Source organism: Misgurnus anguillicaudatus, chromosome 22 (genome assembly GCF_027580225.2).
Source record: "Misgurnus anguillicaudatus chromosome 22, ASM2758022v2, whole genome shotgun sequence".
Lineage (NCBI taxonomy): Eukaryota > Metazoa > Chordata > Actinopteri > Cypriniformes > Cobitidae > Misgurnus > Misgurnus anguillicaudatus.
Window position 1 is genome coordinate 12072374 of NC_073358.2, and position 17882 is coordinate 12090255.

General features: G+C 37.2%; 2 protein-coding genes across 5 annotated transcripts; both read right to left on the reverse strand.

The window, feature by feature from the left end:
* Nucleotides 1-931: 931 nt before the first annotated feature.
* Nucleotides 932-7912, reverse strand: LOC129441159 (annexin A1). 3 transcript variants are annotated; one of them, XM_073860715.1, is made up of 13 exons: nt 7830-7912; nt 7577-7647; nt 7186-7291; nt 6712-6806; nt 6452-6569; nt 6279-6375; nt 6124-6193; nt 5992-6048; nt 5682-5775; nt 5486-5581; nt 4661-4723; nt 3761-3879; nt 932-1128 (listed from the first exon to the last, which is right to left on the reverse strand). In XM_073860715.1, exons 2-13 carry the CDS (start codon nt 7625-7627, stop codon nt 1072-1074), a joined length of 1023 nt encoding a protein of 340 aa, XP_073716816.1. In that variant the 5' UTR covers nt 7628-7647; nt 7830-7912; the 3' UTR covers nt 932-1071. The 3 variants fall into 3 exon arrangements, with proteins under 3 accessions (XP_073716816.1, XP_073716814.1, XP_073716815.1); XM_073860713.1 differs by having other exon boundaries at nt 7577-7669; nt 7830-7888; XM_073860714.1 differs by having other exon boundaries at nt 7577-7665; nt 7830-7884.
* Nucleotides 7913-11981: 4069 nt separating this feature from the next.
* On the reverse strand, nt 11982-17393 carry LOC129441158 (annexin A1). 2 transcript variants are annotated; one of them, XM_073860726.1, is made up of 13 exons: nt 17300-17393; nt 17079-17142; nt 16831-16943; nt 16553-16646; nt 15297-15410; nt 14798-14888; nt 14637-14716; nt 14483-14539; nt 14014-14107; nt 13810-13905; nt 12895-12953; nt 12656-12778; nt 11982-12176 (listed from the first exon to the last, which is right to left on the reverse strand). In XM_073860726.1, exons 2-13 carry the CDS (start codon nt 17130-17132, stop codon nt 12120-12122), a joined length of 1032 nt encoding a protein of 343 aa, XP_073716827.1. In that variant the 5' UTR covers nt 17133-17142; nt 17300-17393; the 3' UTR covers nt 11982-12119. The 2 variants fall into 2 exon arrangements, with proteins under 2 accessions (XP_073716827.1, XP_073716826.1); XM_073860725.1 differs by having other exon boundaries at nt 17079-17147; nt 17298-17385.
* Between the last annotated feature and the right edge of the window lie 489 nt (nt 17394-17882).

The window sequence follows — 17882 nt, forward strand, 5'->3', positions numbered from 1 at the left end:
TTCTCCTGCTTATTAGTAATCATTGTTTTTCTCCCATCACCTGTTCCCACTCGTTATCTTGTTTGGTTTTATCTATTTAATGTTATTGTGTCCTTAGTTCTGTGCAGGGTCATTTTGTATTGTTCTCATGTCCGTGGGGTTCTAGTCAACCAATATCTTGTCAAGTTTATTGTTATCGGTCTTAATATCGTGTTTCATGTTGTGTACCCGCTCATTTGTTTTGTGTTTTAAAATAAAGTATTTTCTGTTCTCCCCGACACCGTCTGCTATTGGGTTTATTTGTCCACTGTTCCTGACAATACTGTAACTAACAAAAAACACTACTGTACTTACAAATTAATTTACAATATAAGTATTTAGTACTTACAGGCAAGTGTGGTTTGGTGACAGGTACTTATAGTGTACATATATGATAACTAATAATAAACACTACTGTACTTACAAATGGTATATACATGGTAAAAGTCAAGTGTAGTACTTACAGGCAAGTGTGGTTTGGTGGCAGGTACTTATAGTGTACATATATGATAACTAATAACAAACACTACTGTACTTACAAATTGTATATTCATGGTAAATGTGTAGTACTTACAGGCCAGTGTATGATGAAAGGCACTTATAGTGTACGTTTATGATAACAAATAACAAACATTATTAATGTGCCATTTTTCTACTCTGTATCTTTGTAATTTATTGGTTAAACTCAAGCATTGAATATCGTACGCATTAACTACTGTACATTCACTAGTAGGTTCATAGTAACCATTTGATGCTATGACAGTATGGAGCAAAAACTCTGAAGCACAGGAATCTTACATTGCTAAATCAATGGCACAAAAAAATTGGTAGTTCTAAAGTGAAAAGCATGTTCAACTATAGTATGTCAGGCCAAATAAAGAGTTAAAAAGTTAAAGTTAAAACACACAGACTCTTGAGTGGTCAAATTAATTTATTAGGCAAAGAAAGCAATACGCAATCACAATAATTGTTTACTTTAATAAACCACAGTGATTACACGGTCCTTGCGCAATTGCGATTAGGTGATGAAAAGATAGATAGAGTCATAGATGTTCATTGAGTGCCACAGAGTGCCAGGAGAATCTTCTCCAAATCTCCATTTGTTTCGCTCTGTAAAATCAAACACAGAATTAACATCAGCAACATTACGTGAACAACTGAAAAACTAAACAACACTTTAAAGTACATTTGTACATTTTCCTATATAATGTTACCACACAAAGCCAAAGATTGTAAGTGGTTGCCAAATCATTGTGTTTCTATGGGTAGTCACTAAAATGCCACAATTCTCAATATCAATATAACGACCTCCACTGTCCAATACACGCATATGAATTGCAGTTTTTTTTCGGTTATGCGTCCAAATCCATCCGTTTTATTATCCCCTGCACATCTGTTTGTGTGTCTGGAAATCCACGTGCCATCTCCGTGAGTAAATATCAAGTTACTATGGACTACAGGCGGCTAACTATGTTTGTGATGCATTTGTGAATGGTATCTGGTACCTCCTCCCCTTTCAGTGGAGCGATCGGTGGCGATGCAGCTGTGTCCGGCCGCCGCTGGCATCCATCGGGTGCAAATCACACTGGCCTGCTGCCAAACTTTCATCCCATAGTCAGACCCGCCGTTTCTTTTGGCAAGTGTGCCCTAAGAACAGGTCTCCAGGCATGCTGTGGTATTCACAGATGCCTCTACCATGAGATGGGGTGCCACGTACAACGGGCATGCAGTATCAGAAGCGTGAATGGAAACCCAGGTGCATTACCACATTCATTGCCTCAAGATACATCAAGCGACAACGTCATCTGGCTCCAGTTGCATGTTGCAACTTGCCCGGGATCTCCTTTTGTGAAGTCAGAAGCATCTGAGGTCACTTTGTGCTATTCACATCCCAGGCACGCTCAATTATGTGTCCACTGAATGGTTAAGAGCCAGACGTCCAGCTGATTTGAAGAGGGTTCGAGCCGGCACAGGTAGCTCTGTTTGTGTCCCCAAAGACCTCTCATTGCTACCTATTTTATTCTTTGACCAGGGAACACTCGGCACAGTTGCATTGGAACACAGCTGAAAAATACACGTTTCCTCCAGTGATCCTGCTCGCACAGACATTTTGCAGGGGAAGATGGGGAGTGGGTCTAGTGGCACTTTACTGGCCCATCAGGACATGGTTCACAGAACTTGTGTTTCCCGCGACAGCCCCTCCCTGGCAGATTCCCCCAGAGGACGGACCTTCTTTCTCAGGAAGGGAGCACCATATGGCCCCCACATCCAGACCTTTGAAATCTCCATGTCTGGTCCTTAGATGGGATGCGGAGGTTCTAAGTGGCTTACCCCAGCAGGTAGTGCACACGATCACTTCAGCGCCACCACCGTCCACGAGACATGCTTATGCTTTGAATTGAAAACTTGTTTGCTTGTTTGTCAAGTAGTGTTCTTCTAATTAAGAAGACCCCCAGAAACCCAACACTAAAGTATACTTTGCTGCTATATCCATATGCAGTAAAACCCTTTGTGGTTATTCCACATCGATGTGACATCGAAGTGACCGCCTGAAAGGGTACATCTCAGTTACATATGTAACCTGTGTTTCCTGGGGAAAGGAAACAAAGAGTTCTCGTCCCATTGCCACAGTTGCTGATGCAAAAACTTCATGCCAATGTTCATTGTCTCTTTCTAGATTGGTCTCTAAGTGAGTTCCCAATTTGTCGGTCATCGACTTTGCATCTCCATTCTCTTCCTTCAGGGAACGAGGGTTATATCCATAACTGAGACGTTTTGCTGATGAAGCGGAAGAAAAAAAGTGCTGTAGAAGCAAAGCTCACCTGCGAAGACAATTACTTTTTAAGCACACGATGACCGAGATCATGATGTGCAAAACAGGTAACACTGACATGAAAACTCAATGTACAAATTAATTTTTATGTGAGTTGATATTGATTTAGTCAAATTGTGTTATTAATTTGACATTGCTTGTCCCCGTTTATACTTCTGGTATAAAACGCTTCTATAGTGCATAGTGGAAGTGCATAATATATAGAATGTGATTTATTTACTTAGCAGAACATCTACGCTGTCAGAAATAAAGGTAAAAAAGCTGTCACTGGGACAGTACCCTTTAAAAAGCTCCTAATATGTACCTTTGAGGTACTAATATGCACCCTTTAGGGGTACTGTAAGGGTTTTTGTCTTGTGTTCTGTTTGTTTTTGTTATTAGGACTTTTATTTTGACACCCTGTTCTGTTCCGGCTTTTATTTTGAAATCATGCCATGTCACATTTCACTTCCTGTTTGTTTGGTATAAAGCCACTTCCTTTTGATCAAATCAGGGCTGAGTATTGTATTTATGTTAGCCTACCTAGCTTTCCACCTGTTATCCTGTATCCTGTTTCCTGTTCTGTGTTTGCCTGTTTTTGACCCATGTCTGTTGTTTTAGATATTGTTTGTTTGCTGCCTGCCCTGACCTATTTCCTGATATATGGATTACTCTGTTGGATTGCCCTTTTTGGATGTGTTTGCCTGTCCCTTGTGGATTTGACAATAAACCTTCTTTGCACATGGATTCTACTCTCCTTTGCTTTGTTTAAAGCAGCCCACATTACAGGTACTTTTTAAATGGTACTGCTCTAGTGACAGATTATTTCTGAAAGTGTACCAAAAAATCTTTGCAAAATTGAATTTATTTTGATTTGATGTTCACCATAGTGTAGTTGGCCTACTGTAGGTTTAAGACATAGTGACTCACTTGAATCTGTTCCTGAAGGGTTTTGCCGTAATGCTTCTTGTACTCTTCGATGATTTTTAGTAGATCAATTTCGGAACGACTCACAATGATTCGAGTCAGTGTGTCAGTGTTAGTTCCCATTCCCTTAAACAAACAGGACATAATACAAAGTAATTAAACAGATTTACTGGAGGTGCTTTCCTAAGCAACTAGCAACTTGCCTGCCTATACAACACCCGCCAGTTAAATATATTTGATGTGTAGAATGGATTTTGGGCATATTTTTGGGTGAGGTTACTTGGCACAATGTCACAAGAAATTGATTGTTTCTTATTCTGTCGGGACCGGTTAAGATGATGTAACAGTTCAATTAAAGGCAGAGTCCATGATGTTTGAAAGCCAATGTTGATATTTCAAACCACCTAAAAAAACACGCCTCTACCCCAATAAAATCTGGACCTTCTGTTGATAGACCCGCCCCACACATACGCAACCCGGCAAGGATGTTGGTTAGTAGACACGCTCCTTACTGCTGATTGGCTATAAGTGTGTTTTGGTAGTCGGCCCGTCTCCTTTTCCAAAGCGTTTTTCAAACATTGTGGACTCCGCCTTTAATGTGAACAGCAAAATGTTAATCACAAATATGCAACTCTTAGGAGCAGTTTAACCGGACAGGGTTTTGATTAGGCTAGGATTAGTTATATTAGGACATTTACACAGTTTTTACAAACATACCTTACAAAAAACAATGGCACTGAAATATTTTAAGGTATGTCTGGTAAACTGCTTTCAGTTGAGACAGCTCAAACAAGGAATTTAGTCTTGGACTAGACTAAAGCCCTGTCTGGGAAACCGCCCCATAAAGTGATAGTACTACAAGATTAACCAACAGAAACACATTCCATGAATTCCTGTTCAGTGTTCCCTTCATAGCAAAGTGGAGCTTTTCTGCAAAGTAGAATGGTTTGTTCCAAGCACTCATAACTGAAATAAAAGAGGGATAGAACATTTAAGAATAGTTGGGTGTCTGTTGAGGACAAGAAAATGGAATAATTTGAACGATTTCAATTAGTTCCCACTGTATTGTTGTAAAGTACCTAATCTTAGTTTGGTAATGTTGTGAGTGATTATGCTGACAACACCCGCTCTCAACAAGCTGGAAAAACAAGCCTTTCTTAAAGCTTTCATGCATAGAATTGCTTTCATTCATAAACTGAATAAAAGATTCCTTTTACTCAGCCACTGAATCATTTTACCTGTCTAGCCTGATGATCTGTTTCACACACCCTCATACACACTCTAAGGCCCTGTTTATACTTTGTATTAAGATGCGTTTTGGCTGACTGGATCACAAGTGTAGTAAAATAAGGGCGCACAACTTTCACTCGCTCACAAAATAAAATAAAAATGCAAGAGGCAAAGAGCAGCCGCTTTCGTTATGATGATAGCCTAAAGATTGTGCCGAACACTGTGGGTTCGCATTTAAAGTCTATAATCTATAGAAAACCATTGTGCTTGTTACATTACACAGGCGGGGAGAGCAATGTTTTGTGGCTGGTCAAACGCATGAGCGTCTACAGCACAGAAGCAATGTGGTCCAACCACTTTGGTCTAAATGTGGTCAAAAATGGACAAGCTGAAAGAGTTTACACATTTTTTGTTTCGTCCACTTGTGATCAGATCAACCAAAATGCATCTTTAAATACCAGGTGTAAACAGTGCTTAAATTAGGGCTTGTATCTTTACCGAGAGTGACGAGACAGTCCTCAAGACTTCCGTGAAGCTCATCCTCCAGGTCGTGAGCCAAACCAGTTTCACTCAGTTGGTTGTAATTCTTGAAAACTGCAGACGCATTAAAATAACACAGTTGTTATTTTAAATCAATCATCTATTAGGCAATTTACTATAACTAGAGCTATCTAAAAAAATTGGCTTTACTAACTTTGGCACAACTGAGATTCGCTTCGGGTTGTGAGAATTTCAATCAGGACGGCGCACACAGTGCCAATCCGATTCTTGCCTGCTTGAAACAGCGCCTGAGAAAACAATTCGCCAAAGTGAGATGCTGTATCAACATTGTTATTATTTATTTAATTGTTTTTTCTAACAACCACTAAACTGTGCTAAGATAATTTTCAAATGCTTGTTTCAATCATATAAGTAAATATTAAGAATCACAAATTCTATATGGAATCATATAAAGGATATGCATTGTTTTGAACAACTCCCTGGTGGAATTAAATGATATTTACCTTAGCATCACTTTTAGCCTGAGAATCATCGATGTTGGGGTCTTCACTTCTTGTAGCCTGAAGTTATGAGATATATTTTACTACAGTATCTATTTTAAACGCTTGAAAGATGTTGGTTTTGCTTTTTGTAGCCTTGCAAAGGGTAACCAGAACATTTTCGAGCTCTCCTTTAACCTCAGCTTTAATGTTGTCCTCCAGCAACTCTCCATACACTGTAAAACAAAAAAGTAAGAGCTTATCAACACATCTACAATTAGATAGGAAAATAGGTACTTATTGTGGAGCTTTCTCCATACATTTCTCTGAAACTATTCTTCAGTGCTGTAATCTCCTTATTTGATCTGGTTCCCAGAATTTCAATTAAGGCAGCTTCATCTGTCCCCATACCCTAATGATCACATCTGAAGTCTTTTAATAAAAAATTATATTTTTAAACATAATTTACAGTATGAACACTACGTACCCTTCATGGCTTTTTTCATTTCAAAAGCATCAAACTCAGTTGGTGTCATGAGCAGGGCCAGAACCACCTCTTCGAAATCAGACTTCAGAGCTTTTTTCAAATCATCTGCCAGAGACTAAACATCAAGAAAAATAATAAATGTCATTTGCAAACCATAATATAATATCAGTGCAGTAAAGGGTGGTTCCCATGTAATTTGCATAAATAAGCAATAGAAAATCTTGTGAAGAGTATAAAATGTGGGCTTGTGTGCTTACTTTTCCAGTGCTCTGCTGATAAGCTGTTTTGATCTGCTGCCTCTGCGCATTGGTCCTCTTTGCTAGCACATCCACAATAGTGGCTTCATCCACACCTACAATGAGGAAAACACAGACCAAATTCACTGCAGTTTAACACATGACAAGCACTCTTTATTAACATACAAATTAATTTAGATTCATTTTGGAATGTGTTGTTTCACACTCACAAAATAGATATGGGCAATGCAACATACTGTAAAACTAAATGCATGTCTCAACACAGCTGCATTTCAGAGGATAGTGTTTAACCCATATATGGCCTACTTCCAGCAATTCGACTATGGGATTATTACAGAAGTGGCGTGTCCTCCACACCTGTTGTATTACACATAACAGCAGTTCCACAAGCATGCAACATCACCACAAATGCACAAGTTTTCTCAAGTAGTACTTCAGTAAGACACTCTATTTACAGTTGCATCTCCACTATACCTTTAGTCTCTATGGCTTTCTTCAATCTTGCAGCATCATTCTGGGCATTGAAGTTAGGATCCGATTTGACTGTACCTAAGTATCCAAATGTGCAGCCTCTAGGACCCTGCAATAAAACATACAGTGGAGAGCTTTATTTAGGAGCTTTTAAAACGTAGTTGCCTTTGATGCAATTAAACATTTTCGCTGTTTCTTTTTTTAGGAGTCTTTTCGTTGTCTATAATACAATGATTTTATTTCATGTACAGCATGCATATTTGGTCATGTGTACATACAATATAGGTCACAAAATGTGGTCCATATAGTGTGTGTGGAGAAAATGAATATGAGGCAAAAGTAAAGAATGTTACATTTTATATAATGTGTATGTGTGGGTGTTTTAAGTCTTTACCATGGTGCTTTCATCTTTGAGTTGATTGCTGAATTTCTTGAAGAGTGGCATCTTGTGCAGCTGTGACAAAGCTAAACAAATGCAAAAGGCTGGCTTACAAAGCAGTAATAAAAAAAAGGTTAGATGTGGTAAATATTTAGACTCATCAACAACTTTAAAAATAACAGTTATCAAAGTAACACATAAAATACAATCAATTATCAGTTATGAATGAATCAAGAAGAACTATTGGATGCACAAAAATATATTCTACCTGTTCTCTGTGAAGGTTGTAAGAAGTGTTCAGAAAAAATAATTTTGGGAATGAATAACCTTTAAATCCCTTAAACACGCCCACTAAAGAGACTTTGGGTTGGGTTGATGGTTTAAGTCAGGTACTTCTGGTTGTTCCTGCATTCAGGAATCTATCATGTAATGTTTGCAGCACACACCCATAAATAAACAATAAGTGGTCTTGTGAACGATGAGTGGCCTTGTTGCACAAGACAATACTGATGCTTAAAAAAAAAAAACAATCAGACGTTCGACAGTTTATTATTTGTATGAGTTTGGGCGTTATGTCTTTATTCAAATGTGACAAAAATATCAAATAAAAAGCCTCTGAACTGATTTCTTACATAATGCAGATGTCACGTATTAAATAAAAACAATGCAGTACACTGTAAAAAAATCAGTAGAAATTGCAGCTGGGTTGCCGGAAATTTACCGTAGATTTTCATTTATGTTATTTACTGGCAAGAGTTTGTTCAAAGTTAAATGAACATTAAACATTTACAAGTCTTTGTCTTTACAGAGTAAAACTAAAAAAACAGCATCAAGCAAAACATTCTGGGAAACAAAATCTGAAGCAAAAAACAGAAAAAGGTTGATGATGATTTCTGATTCCCAGAATGTTTTGCATGAGGCTGTTATTGTATAGTTTTATTCTGTAAAGATAAAGACTTGTTAATATTTAAAATTTAATTAACTTTGAACAAACTCCTGCCAGCAAACAACACAAATGCAAATCCACGGCAAACCACCGGCAACCCAGCTGCAATAACATTGAAATTTCTACGGAATTGTTTTCACAGTGTAACTTACTGCAAAATACATCCCGACTTCTGAAAATAGGACACTTTTTAAATCTGACTCAAATGAAAACTAAAAGACTTTCAAATCACATGAAACAATATTTTATTCATGGTAGAATACAGATAACAAATGCTTAATCAGAGACATTTGACACTTTTATCCACTAAATAAGCTAATTTCAATTTTAATGCCTCCTACAGGTCTTAAAATAGTTGTGGTGGGGGCATGTTAACCATGGCTTAGCATCATCTCTTCTATTCAAAACAGTTTGAAGATGTCTGGGCATTGAGGTTTTGGAGTTTTGGTGTTGGAATTTGCATTCTTGCCTGATACCTACCCCGTCTCCTGAAGATGCGTATAAATAGCACGAAGTGTAAATTTCCACATTGGCGTGCATATGATACGCCAGTCCTTCCCATTCACTTAAACGGTGCATCTTTTTCTGTCATTTTATTTATTGGTTTCTAAATTTCTTCCGCCCTTAAACCATTTTCGCTTGGGTTTAGGGCCAGATTTTAGATTTGCTTAATGAGGTTATTTAATATACAGGTTTCTCCACGTTTTTGTCCATATTTAAGCCATGGTCGCTTGGAGTTGGGGTTAGAGTTGGGGTTTGGGTTGGGATGTAATTTTTATATAACAAAAAGTTGTTCTAACCCTAAACCCAAGCGAAAATGGTAAAGAAATAGCAAAAAATTGAGAAACCAATAAATAAAACAACAAAAAAAGATGCACCGTTTAAGTGAATGGGAAGGACTGGCATATCATATGCACGCAAAGTGGAATTTGGCGTATGTATTGCACGATTTTTACACTTTGTGCTATTTATACGCATCTTCAGGAGACTGGGCTCGATATACTGTATTGAAGAGTTCATGGTTGTCTTTGGCGTATTCATTTAATGATGCACCAAATACTCTCTAAAGGTGAAAGATCTGGACCACAGGTAGGTCAATTCAGCACCTGGACTCTTTTACGACAAAACCATACTGTTGTAATAGCTGCATTATGTGGTTTGCATTGTCTGACCTGTTGAAATACACAACGCCGTCCCTGAAATATAGACATCATCTGAAGGGGAGCATATGTTACTCTAAAACCTTTACATGTGGCTGTCTTAATTAAACAGATGTCGCTCTGTCGTTATTCAATCGACCCCCAGTCTGTGTGTGCCTTTTGCCAAAACAGAGATGGGTAAAGCCTCGTTTAAATATGCTGTGGCCTCGGGTTGGAATTTTCTCCAGACTGTGATGAAACTAATTTAATATCTTGTGGTCAATTTAAATATTTATTCAACAATCATCAGAGTAAATTAATGTTGTGTAAATGTTTTTAATCAGATGTATTTTTATATTTATGTAACAATGTTTGTTGTACTGTATTGTGTGTTGTAATTCTGATGTAAAATTGTCTATGTAAACTCAGCTGCCTATCTTGGCCAGGACACTCCCGTAATCTCAGTGAGTTCTATTTCCTGGTTAAATAAAGTTTTTTTTATACCTTTCAGCAATCATAGTGCCTTCCAAAACATACAAGCTTATGCACTTTAAAATAACATGTTTTCAATGCGTTACATAAAAAATAAAATAAACTTTCAACAGTTTATTATTTGTATGAGTTTGGACATTATGTCTTTATTCAAATGTGACAAAGATATCAGATAAAAAGCCTCTGGACTGATTTCTCACATAATGCAGATGTCACATGTTAAATAACAATTATGCAGTAACTTACTGCAAAATACATCATGAATTCTGAAAATAGGACATTTTTTAAATTTGAATAAAAAATGAAAACTAGAAGGATTAGAAGGATGATATGAAGATTCGAGAATGATGACGGCAGGATGAAGTTAGCAGGTAAGACTAATGGTAAGTATATAGGGGAGACCGGGGCTGGTTGTCTCACGGGTTGGTTGTCACACTGCTTATTCCAGACATACTACATGGCACTGTGGTACAATTTTGATATCAATTTGTTAGCCTTTAATAGCTTACTCATTTGCACTTGAAATTTTGCTGAGCAGACACAAAACATCGAGGTTAGGAGACAATTTTTAATTTTTATGGGTCAGAGTAAATTTTTATGTTGGTGTTGTTTTTGTGTTGAGATCTTGTAGGATATTAGTCATTCAAAAACAAAACACTCATTAAAAAGCTAAAAGTAGTAGCTTTATTTTGAGTCATCTTTTAGCGATCGAGTCAAAGCCGTGTGGCAGCTAGCTTAGCATGTTTGTCAAGAAGTCAGTTGGGGATGGTTGTCACATAGCTTGCGGGGTTGGTTGTCACATGTGAGTATTGGACATGTAGACCTTTTAAGACTGTTTGTCTGTTTGTTTGTTTTTGTTTGCTGTTAAAATAAAATAAATAAAGCATTAAATAAAGAGGCTTTAACACTAAAAATTATTTCATTTTATTTCTCAACACAGTAGACAGTGGGCTTTGTGCCCGGCTGCGCTACCTCCTGGGCTTCGGCCGGCTTCTTGTTTCCTGTCTGCCATTGTTGGACGGACTGATTAGTCCAGGTGTGCCTGACCTCAGTAGTCACAACAACAACAATAATCAGACACACCTGGATTAATCAGTTTGTCCAATAATGGCAGACAGGAAACAAGAAGCTGGCTGGAGTTCATGGTGCAGCTGGGCATAAAGCCTATTCAAGTAACTGATCACCCACTTTAATCCCATTGTTTAAACATAAGGGGCATTAATAACAACTATCATAGGGGTGTATATTAAAACTTATTTGCAGTTTCTAGCTTAAAAAAATAAAAAGTTACACATTATCTTTTCAGATCCCAATTTATCATTGAAATCCTATTGAACCACTATAGGGACAACCAACCCCCTACCCCGTGACAAACAACCCCGTGATGGGGTTGGTTGTCACATTGTGTCAGAGTGTCTTTGATGGTTAATTACGTCCTGTTACAATACATTCGAAAAGTAAAAAGTATACACATTTAAAGCCAAGACCCCAAGCTTTCATTTCATGTAGGAATTACTGCTGAAAGATTTTTTGAAGATGAGCAATTCATGCATGAGTAAAAATTGTGACAACCAACCCCGGTCTCCCCTAAGGTATAGTCTTCGCGTCTAACATACAAGACCAGACAGAGAATGAATGGGAGCGTGCAGTATATGTATTGGAAGTGACCTAATGGAGCACAGGTGATTAGAGTTAATACTGTGGTAAGAGTGAACGTGGGGGAGGAGTGAACGATGAGGATGATGGTGCCGGAGATGGAGTCCTGACAGTGGAAACATGCAAATTCCACACAGAAAGGCCATCGGATCCCGTCAGGGCTAAGCAATAAATTGACCCAAAAATCTTCCCACAGTGTGCAGAATTTTAATAAAGCACTTTATGAACAATGCCATGATGAGTCTATAATCAATTATAGTAAGTACAGTTTACACAGGTAATGAATACATCCTTGTGATGAGTAAACATGGTTTTAATGTGAAGTTTATTGAGTGCCACATAGTGCCAGCAGAATCTTCTCATAATCTCCACTAGTCTCCTTCTGTAAAACCAAACACAGACTTTACTTTAGTAAGCATATTTGGCAAAATATTTACTTTAATTATTTAAAAGGCATAATGAACATTAAACAGCATCCACAACCAATTTTACTCCATAATGTGACTTTTAAAGGAAAAAACAGGACATTTACTTTTTTTTACAATTGTCGGGACACATTACTTAAAAGTTTGGTAACTTTTGCAAAACTGTTGACACATTGAGCACAACAGCAATCTGTGTGAGTTAAACTCTGGATAATTTTTCATTTGTTTTGACGCATGCATTCATTGACTACTACTTTTAAAAGTCATGAAATCTCATTTTGACGCTTGTTCATGAGCCAAAATTAAAGTTGTGGAGCATTTTGTTGAATAATTACTTTTTTGACACAAAGCCCACTAGAAGCAGAATGTGTAATAATGTCATGTTAACCGTATTGGATTGTAGATTGTCCACACATTATAAGTTAAAGAGACTAACCAGAATCTCTTCCTGAAGGGTTTTTCCATACATCCTCTTGTACTCTTGAATAATTTTCAGCAGGTCAATTTCTGAACGACTCACAATGATTCTAGTCAATGTGTCCGTGTTGGTTCCTAATCCCTAGAAACCAAATCCATGTTGAAAACAAAGAATTCCTACTTAATACATGCTAAATATATCAAAACATATGCACCACACAACTACAATAAAATCCCTAAATTCCTTTGCAACATTACCTTCATAGCATGGTGAAGTTTTTCTGCAAACAGGGCAGGTTTGTTCCAAGCAGACTTCACTGAAATATAAAACATTTATATTTACTTATATGTTTTTATCCAAAGCAACTTGAACAAGGTTCAAGCTTTCAATTACAGAGGCAGAACATTATTGTCATGGTATGTGTGTAGGAAAGAAACACTGGAAGCTCGGAATCCTATCCTAATGGCTGTCAGGTGAGGATGGGATGACAAGACACATGGCAGATCCTGGGGAATGGAGTTTGTAGGGAAAAAATGGAAAAGACTAGGGAAGCAGGCAAGAAGGCAGACGGGGACCGTGACAGTTATGAGGCCCTTTGTCTTTTTGTGCAAAAATATGATGTGAATTTGAACAGCCTCATTAATTTTGTATTGTATCTCTGTACCTAATCTTGGTGCAATAAGTTTTGTGTTTGACTGGACTTGCCCTTAACACATAAGCTAGTAAAACAGGCTTGTCTAAAAGTTTCGAAAATGTCCTTACACAAGCACCATGAAAGAATTTAAACTATCTAACTGTCTAATGTAAGGGTTAGGTACAGAAAGTAGGGTGGCCATTCGTGCCAGTTCCGCCGGACACGTCCAGAACATGTTTTCGGGTTCGTTCTCCGGAAGTCGCGTTGGTCGACCGCATACTTCATCAAGGTTTAATATTTCTGGTTTAATTTCAGAAAAGCAACCGTTACATTTCAAGGTAAAAATGAAACTACAATGATTTTATGTCTTAAAATAAATAAATCTTAATTTTCTAATGTATTTTAACTGAAATGTGATGACGTATTCGGTCGAGCAACGAGACTTCCGGAGAACGAACCCGAAAACATGTTCGGGATGTGTCCGGCGGAACTGGCACGAATGGCCACCCTAACAGAAAGACTAAATGTAGTTCCTCACCAATGACCATGAGACAGTCCTCGAGATTTCCGTGCAGCTCACCCGCCAGGTCTTTTGCTAAGCCGTCTTTGCTGTATTGCCCATAAAACTTGAAAACTAAAGATAAATATACTATTATAGTCTCAAAGACAAAGTTAACTATAACCAAATAATAATCTTACATGTAGCGTTTGTTGTCGTTTTTGATCATACGTCTTTACTTACTTTTACACAACTGAGCTTCGCTCCTGGATGTGAGGATATCAATAAAGACAGAGCACACAGTGCCAATCCGATTCTCCCCCGCTTCAAACAGAGACTGAGACAATGACAGGTTGATATTTGTTATTATGTGGGTATTACATTTATTTTTGTTTAAGGGGTTTAGATCTAACTGTAGGTTTTTTAGTACGTCACAGGCCAATCATTCAAGGCTTTCCGGAAGGTACCCTTACCTTCCAAAAAGCCTTGAATGATTGGCCCGTGACGTACCAAAAAACCCACAGTATATCACCTGGGTGCCTCAGGGCTCAGTGTTTGGCCCCCTCCACTTCTCATTGTTCATTTATTTTTGCAACTATACCCACCTTTCTAAATTTTGTCTCAGCAGGCTACCACAAAAGGCTTTAAAAAAAATTTATTTTAAATGTAATGAAACTATGAGTGTGTGTCAGGGACCATTGCAGGGAATTACCTTTGCATCGCTCTTTGCAAGTCCATCATCAATGTTATAATCCTCACTCCTGGTAGCCTAAAAGTATTAATAATAAAATTTTACGATGCAATTAATACACATATTTAGTTTTTTATGGTATGACACAAATACACACTGCATACGTAATTTTTACCTTGCAAAGGGCAACCAGTGTTTTCTCAAGATCTCCACTAGCTTCCTTTTTAATTACATCCTCCAGCAGCTCTCCATACGCTACAAAAAGGTAAACAGTTTACTAGTAGATATGCATTCACAATGAAGATGCACATATAGTTTTTAGATTTTTTTTCTTACTTTCTTTAAAAGAACGATTAAGTGCAGTAATCTCCTTGTTTGATCTGGTTCCCAGAATTTCACTTAAGACAGATTCCTTTGTCCCAAGACCCTGAATTAAATGTTTTTAATAAAGTATTATAGTTGTAATGCATTTTTAAAAGAGCGTAATAAAATAATGGTTTCACTTAACAAAAAGGCTGTATTTGTTAACATTAAATGCTTTAGCTTATAACATGAACTAAAAATGAGAAATATAGCTTTTTAGCATTTATTCATCAGTTAGAGCCAATTGTTCATGTTAATTCATTGTTCAAGAACAAATTTTAATAGTTCCAACTTTTGATTTAAAACATTTACTGGTAAATGATGAAATTAACATGAACTAACAATAATGAAATTAACATGAACTAACAATAACCAATGCTGTAGGTATTTTTCATTGTTAGTTCATACATTAACTAATGTTAACAAATACAACCTCATTGTAAAGTAATACCAAATTAATTAGTATTCATACTTTAGTGGCTCTTTTAATTTCAAAAGCATCATATTCTGGTGGTGTCATGAGCAGGGCTAGAACCACCTCTTCGAAATCTGACTTCAGAGCTTTCTTCAGTGCATCTGCCAGAGGCTAAAGATCAAGAAAAAGAATAACATTCATTTGCAAATCATATCATACAGTGCTTAAGTCCTTACAAATTCACACGTCGGTGGTTCATGAAAGCAGAATACAATTTTGTATGATACTGCTTAAACTGAAGTGTTTGTGTATTTATTGCATTATTATATTTCTAAAAAGCTTTCTAGCATTATATTACAAAAATAAACAGTTGAGATTTTCATATTTGTGTTAAGGGTTTTCTCAGTCAGTTGTATGTAAAATACATTCATTTAAACTTGTAAATATATTCAAAAGATTATAAATAAAGGCTTTATAAAAACATCTGAATTTGAATCATATCTGAATACATCATAACGGACAACTCTTAAGGTGCGTGCACACCAAAGCTTTTACGCCCACAACCTTCCAATGGAACAATTTTTCAAATAAGCCAGCAGCTAGTGGTTTTCTTCTGCTCTGCAGTTTTTCTGCGCTGGGCTGCGTTGGGTGAAAAGCATCAGTGCCCTCGAGGCGTTTTCAGCTAAGGGTTGGTGTGCACAACCACTGAGGTTATTAAACGCGGCTTAAAAAAACGAGCTCTTTGGTAGCTGTGATACTTCCGCTGTGAGCTGGTTGGTTGCTGTGGTAATGTCCCGCCCGTCCTCCACTGTGATTGGACAGCCGTGCGAGAACTGAAATTGATGAGTGGAGCTTCTCACCCAAAGTTGAATATTTTTCAGCGCAGAAGAAAACGCTAGCTGCTGGCTGTTTTGAAAAACTCAGAGCTTCTACTGGAAACAATTGAAAACATGCGCCAACTGCTGGCGTAAAAGCTTTGATGTGCACGCCCCCTAAAGGGCGGTTTCCGAGACAGAGCTTAAGCCAGACTAAAATGCATGTCTGAGCTGTCTTAACTAAAAACAGCTTGTACTGACATATCCTAAAATATATCAGTGCAACTGTTTTGTCTGAAGATGAAAATGTTTTTTGTAAAGTTTTTTTTTTTTAAACTACTGAAATGTCCCAGCTAAGGACTAGTCCTAACCGAAACCCTGTCTGGGTAGCTGCCCATATATATTCTCAACTATTTTAGAGCAAATTTTAAACTATTATTACATTTTCCTCTAAAACCTCTAAATAGAAAAATCTGTAATGTGCATCTGTGTGCTCACTTTTCCAGTGTTCTTCTGAAAAGCTTCTTTGATCTCCTGTCTCTGTGCATTGCTCCTCTTTGCTATCACCTCCACAATAGTGGCTTCATCCACACCTTCATGAGAAAAAAAAAAAGGCTAAAATCATTGCAGTTTTTCACGTCACAGATCCGATGTAGGCTACCTTTATGAGCTCAGTGGATAGAGTGCATTCACTCTCATGTTATATATATAAATATATAAAATATAAGTACAATGGTCTTTTGGATAATTTGTCATATCATAACATCCCAAATGTTCCTTTCGTCTCAATGGCTTTTTTCAGTTTTTCAGCATCATTCTGGGCATTGAAGTTTGGATCAGGTTTGACTGTTCCAAAGTATGCAGTCTGACCAGGACCAACTTTTACATCCTGTGATAACATTTATAACAAAACACCACATTTAGATCAGGTGACCCTTTCAATAAACATCGTAGTATGTGTGTTGTACAAAATGTTTGATTTGTCATGTGTATAAGTAGATCTTGTGTACAAGTGTATACCTACCCTGGAGCTGTCATCACCATTAATTTTCTGGAGAAATTTCTGAAAGAATGCCATCTTGCAGAAGCTTGAACATTTAAAATACAGTCAAATTTCATCAATGCAATTGATTGCTTTAGACGTGTACTCCCATGCATTCTCAAAACAAGCATTTTTTTGTGTAAATGTAATGATGTTGAATGAATAAATATCTAAAAATTATTTACAAAAATTATTTCTCTTACCTGTGTTGGCTATGATAGCTGGTGTTAAATATCTGATTTTCAGCAACAAATCTGGGGCTTTATCCTTTATACACACCCATTACAAAAAATTTGGGTTGGGTGGAAGGGATGAATCAGGTAGTTCTGGTTGTACTTGTCTGTAGCAATGGGTATCAAGCATTTACGCTGTTTTTTTACTCACACCCTTAACTGAAGGACGATTGGTCTTGTGGTTACTCAACTAAACATGATACAACACTAAACTAAAACATGAAATAATGTTTATTCAGATGGGGATGACAAAAATTTTTTTGTTAAGGGACACTCATGTAAGTCAAACTTGCCAAAACACATTTTTGCAGAACCTATTTGGCATTTGTTCAACCCAACCAGTAATTCATGTTTTTATGATCATTATCAGTATTTGGGTCATTCTACAGAAAAAGGTGGAATTCGGGTGATGGAAATTTGCTTAAATGAACTTCTTTAATAGCATTAATTAACTTGTCAAATCTATGAATCTGCAAAACGGGGAGCTTAATCTATTTTTAACTTTTTAATACATTTTAATAAAGAATCCATGAGTCATTTATTTGTCATTGGT

What these genes read in the sequence shown, in the direction of transcription:
- LOC129441159 (XM_073860715.1), bottom strand. Translation starts at nt 7,627, where the DNA reads ATGCCACTCTTCAAGAAATTCAGCAATCAACTCAAAGATGAAAGCACC. An exon ending in ATCAGCAGAGCACTGGAAAA is followed by an intron (nt 6,570 to 6,711) that starts GTAAGCACACAA and finishes CTTGATGTTTAG; the next exon opens with TCTCTGGCAGATGATTTGAA. An exon ending in AGGCTAAAAGTGATGCTAAG is followed by an intron (nt 5,776 to 5,991) that starts GTAAATATCATT and finishes TTGTTTTCTCAG; the next exon opens with GCGCTGTTTCAAGCAGGCAA.
- LOC129441158 (XM_073860726.1), bottom strand. Translation starts at nt 17,132, where the DNA reads ATGGCATTCTTTCAGAAATTTCTCCAGAAAATTAATGGTGATGACAGC. An exon ending in AAATTAAAAGAGCCACTAAA is followed by an intron (nt 14,889 to 15,296) that starts GTATGAATACTA and finishes CATTTAATTCAG; the next exon opens with GGTCTTGGGACAAAGGAATC. An exon ending in TTGCAAAGAGCGATGCAAAG is followed by an intron (nt 14,108 to 14,482) that starts GTAATTCCCTGC and finishes TCATTGTCTCAG; the next exon opens with TCTCTGTTTGAAGCGGGGGA.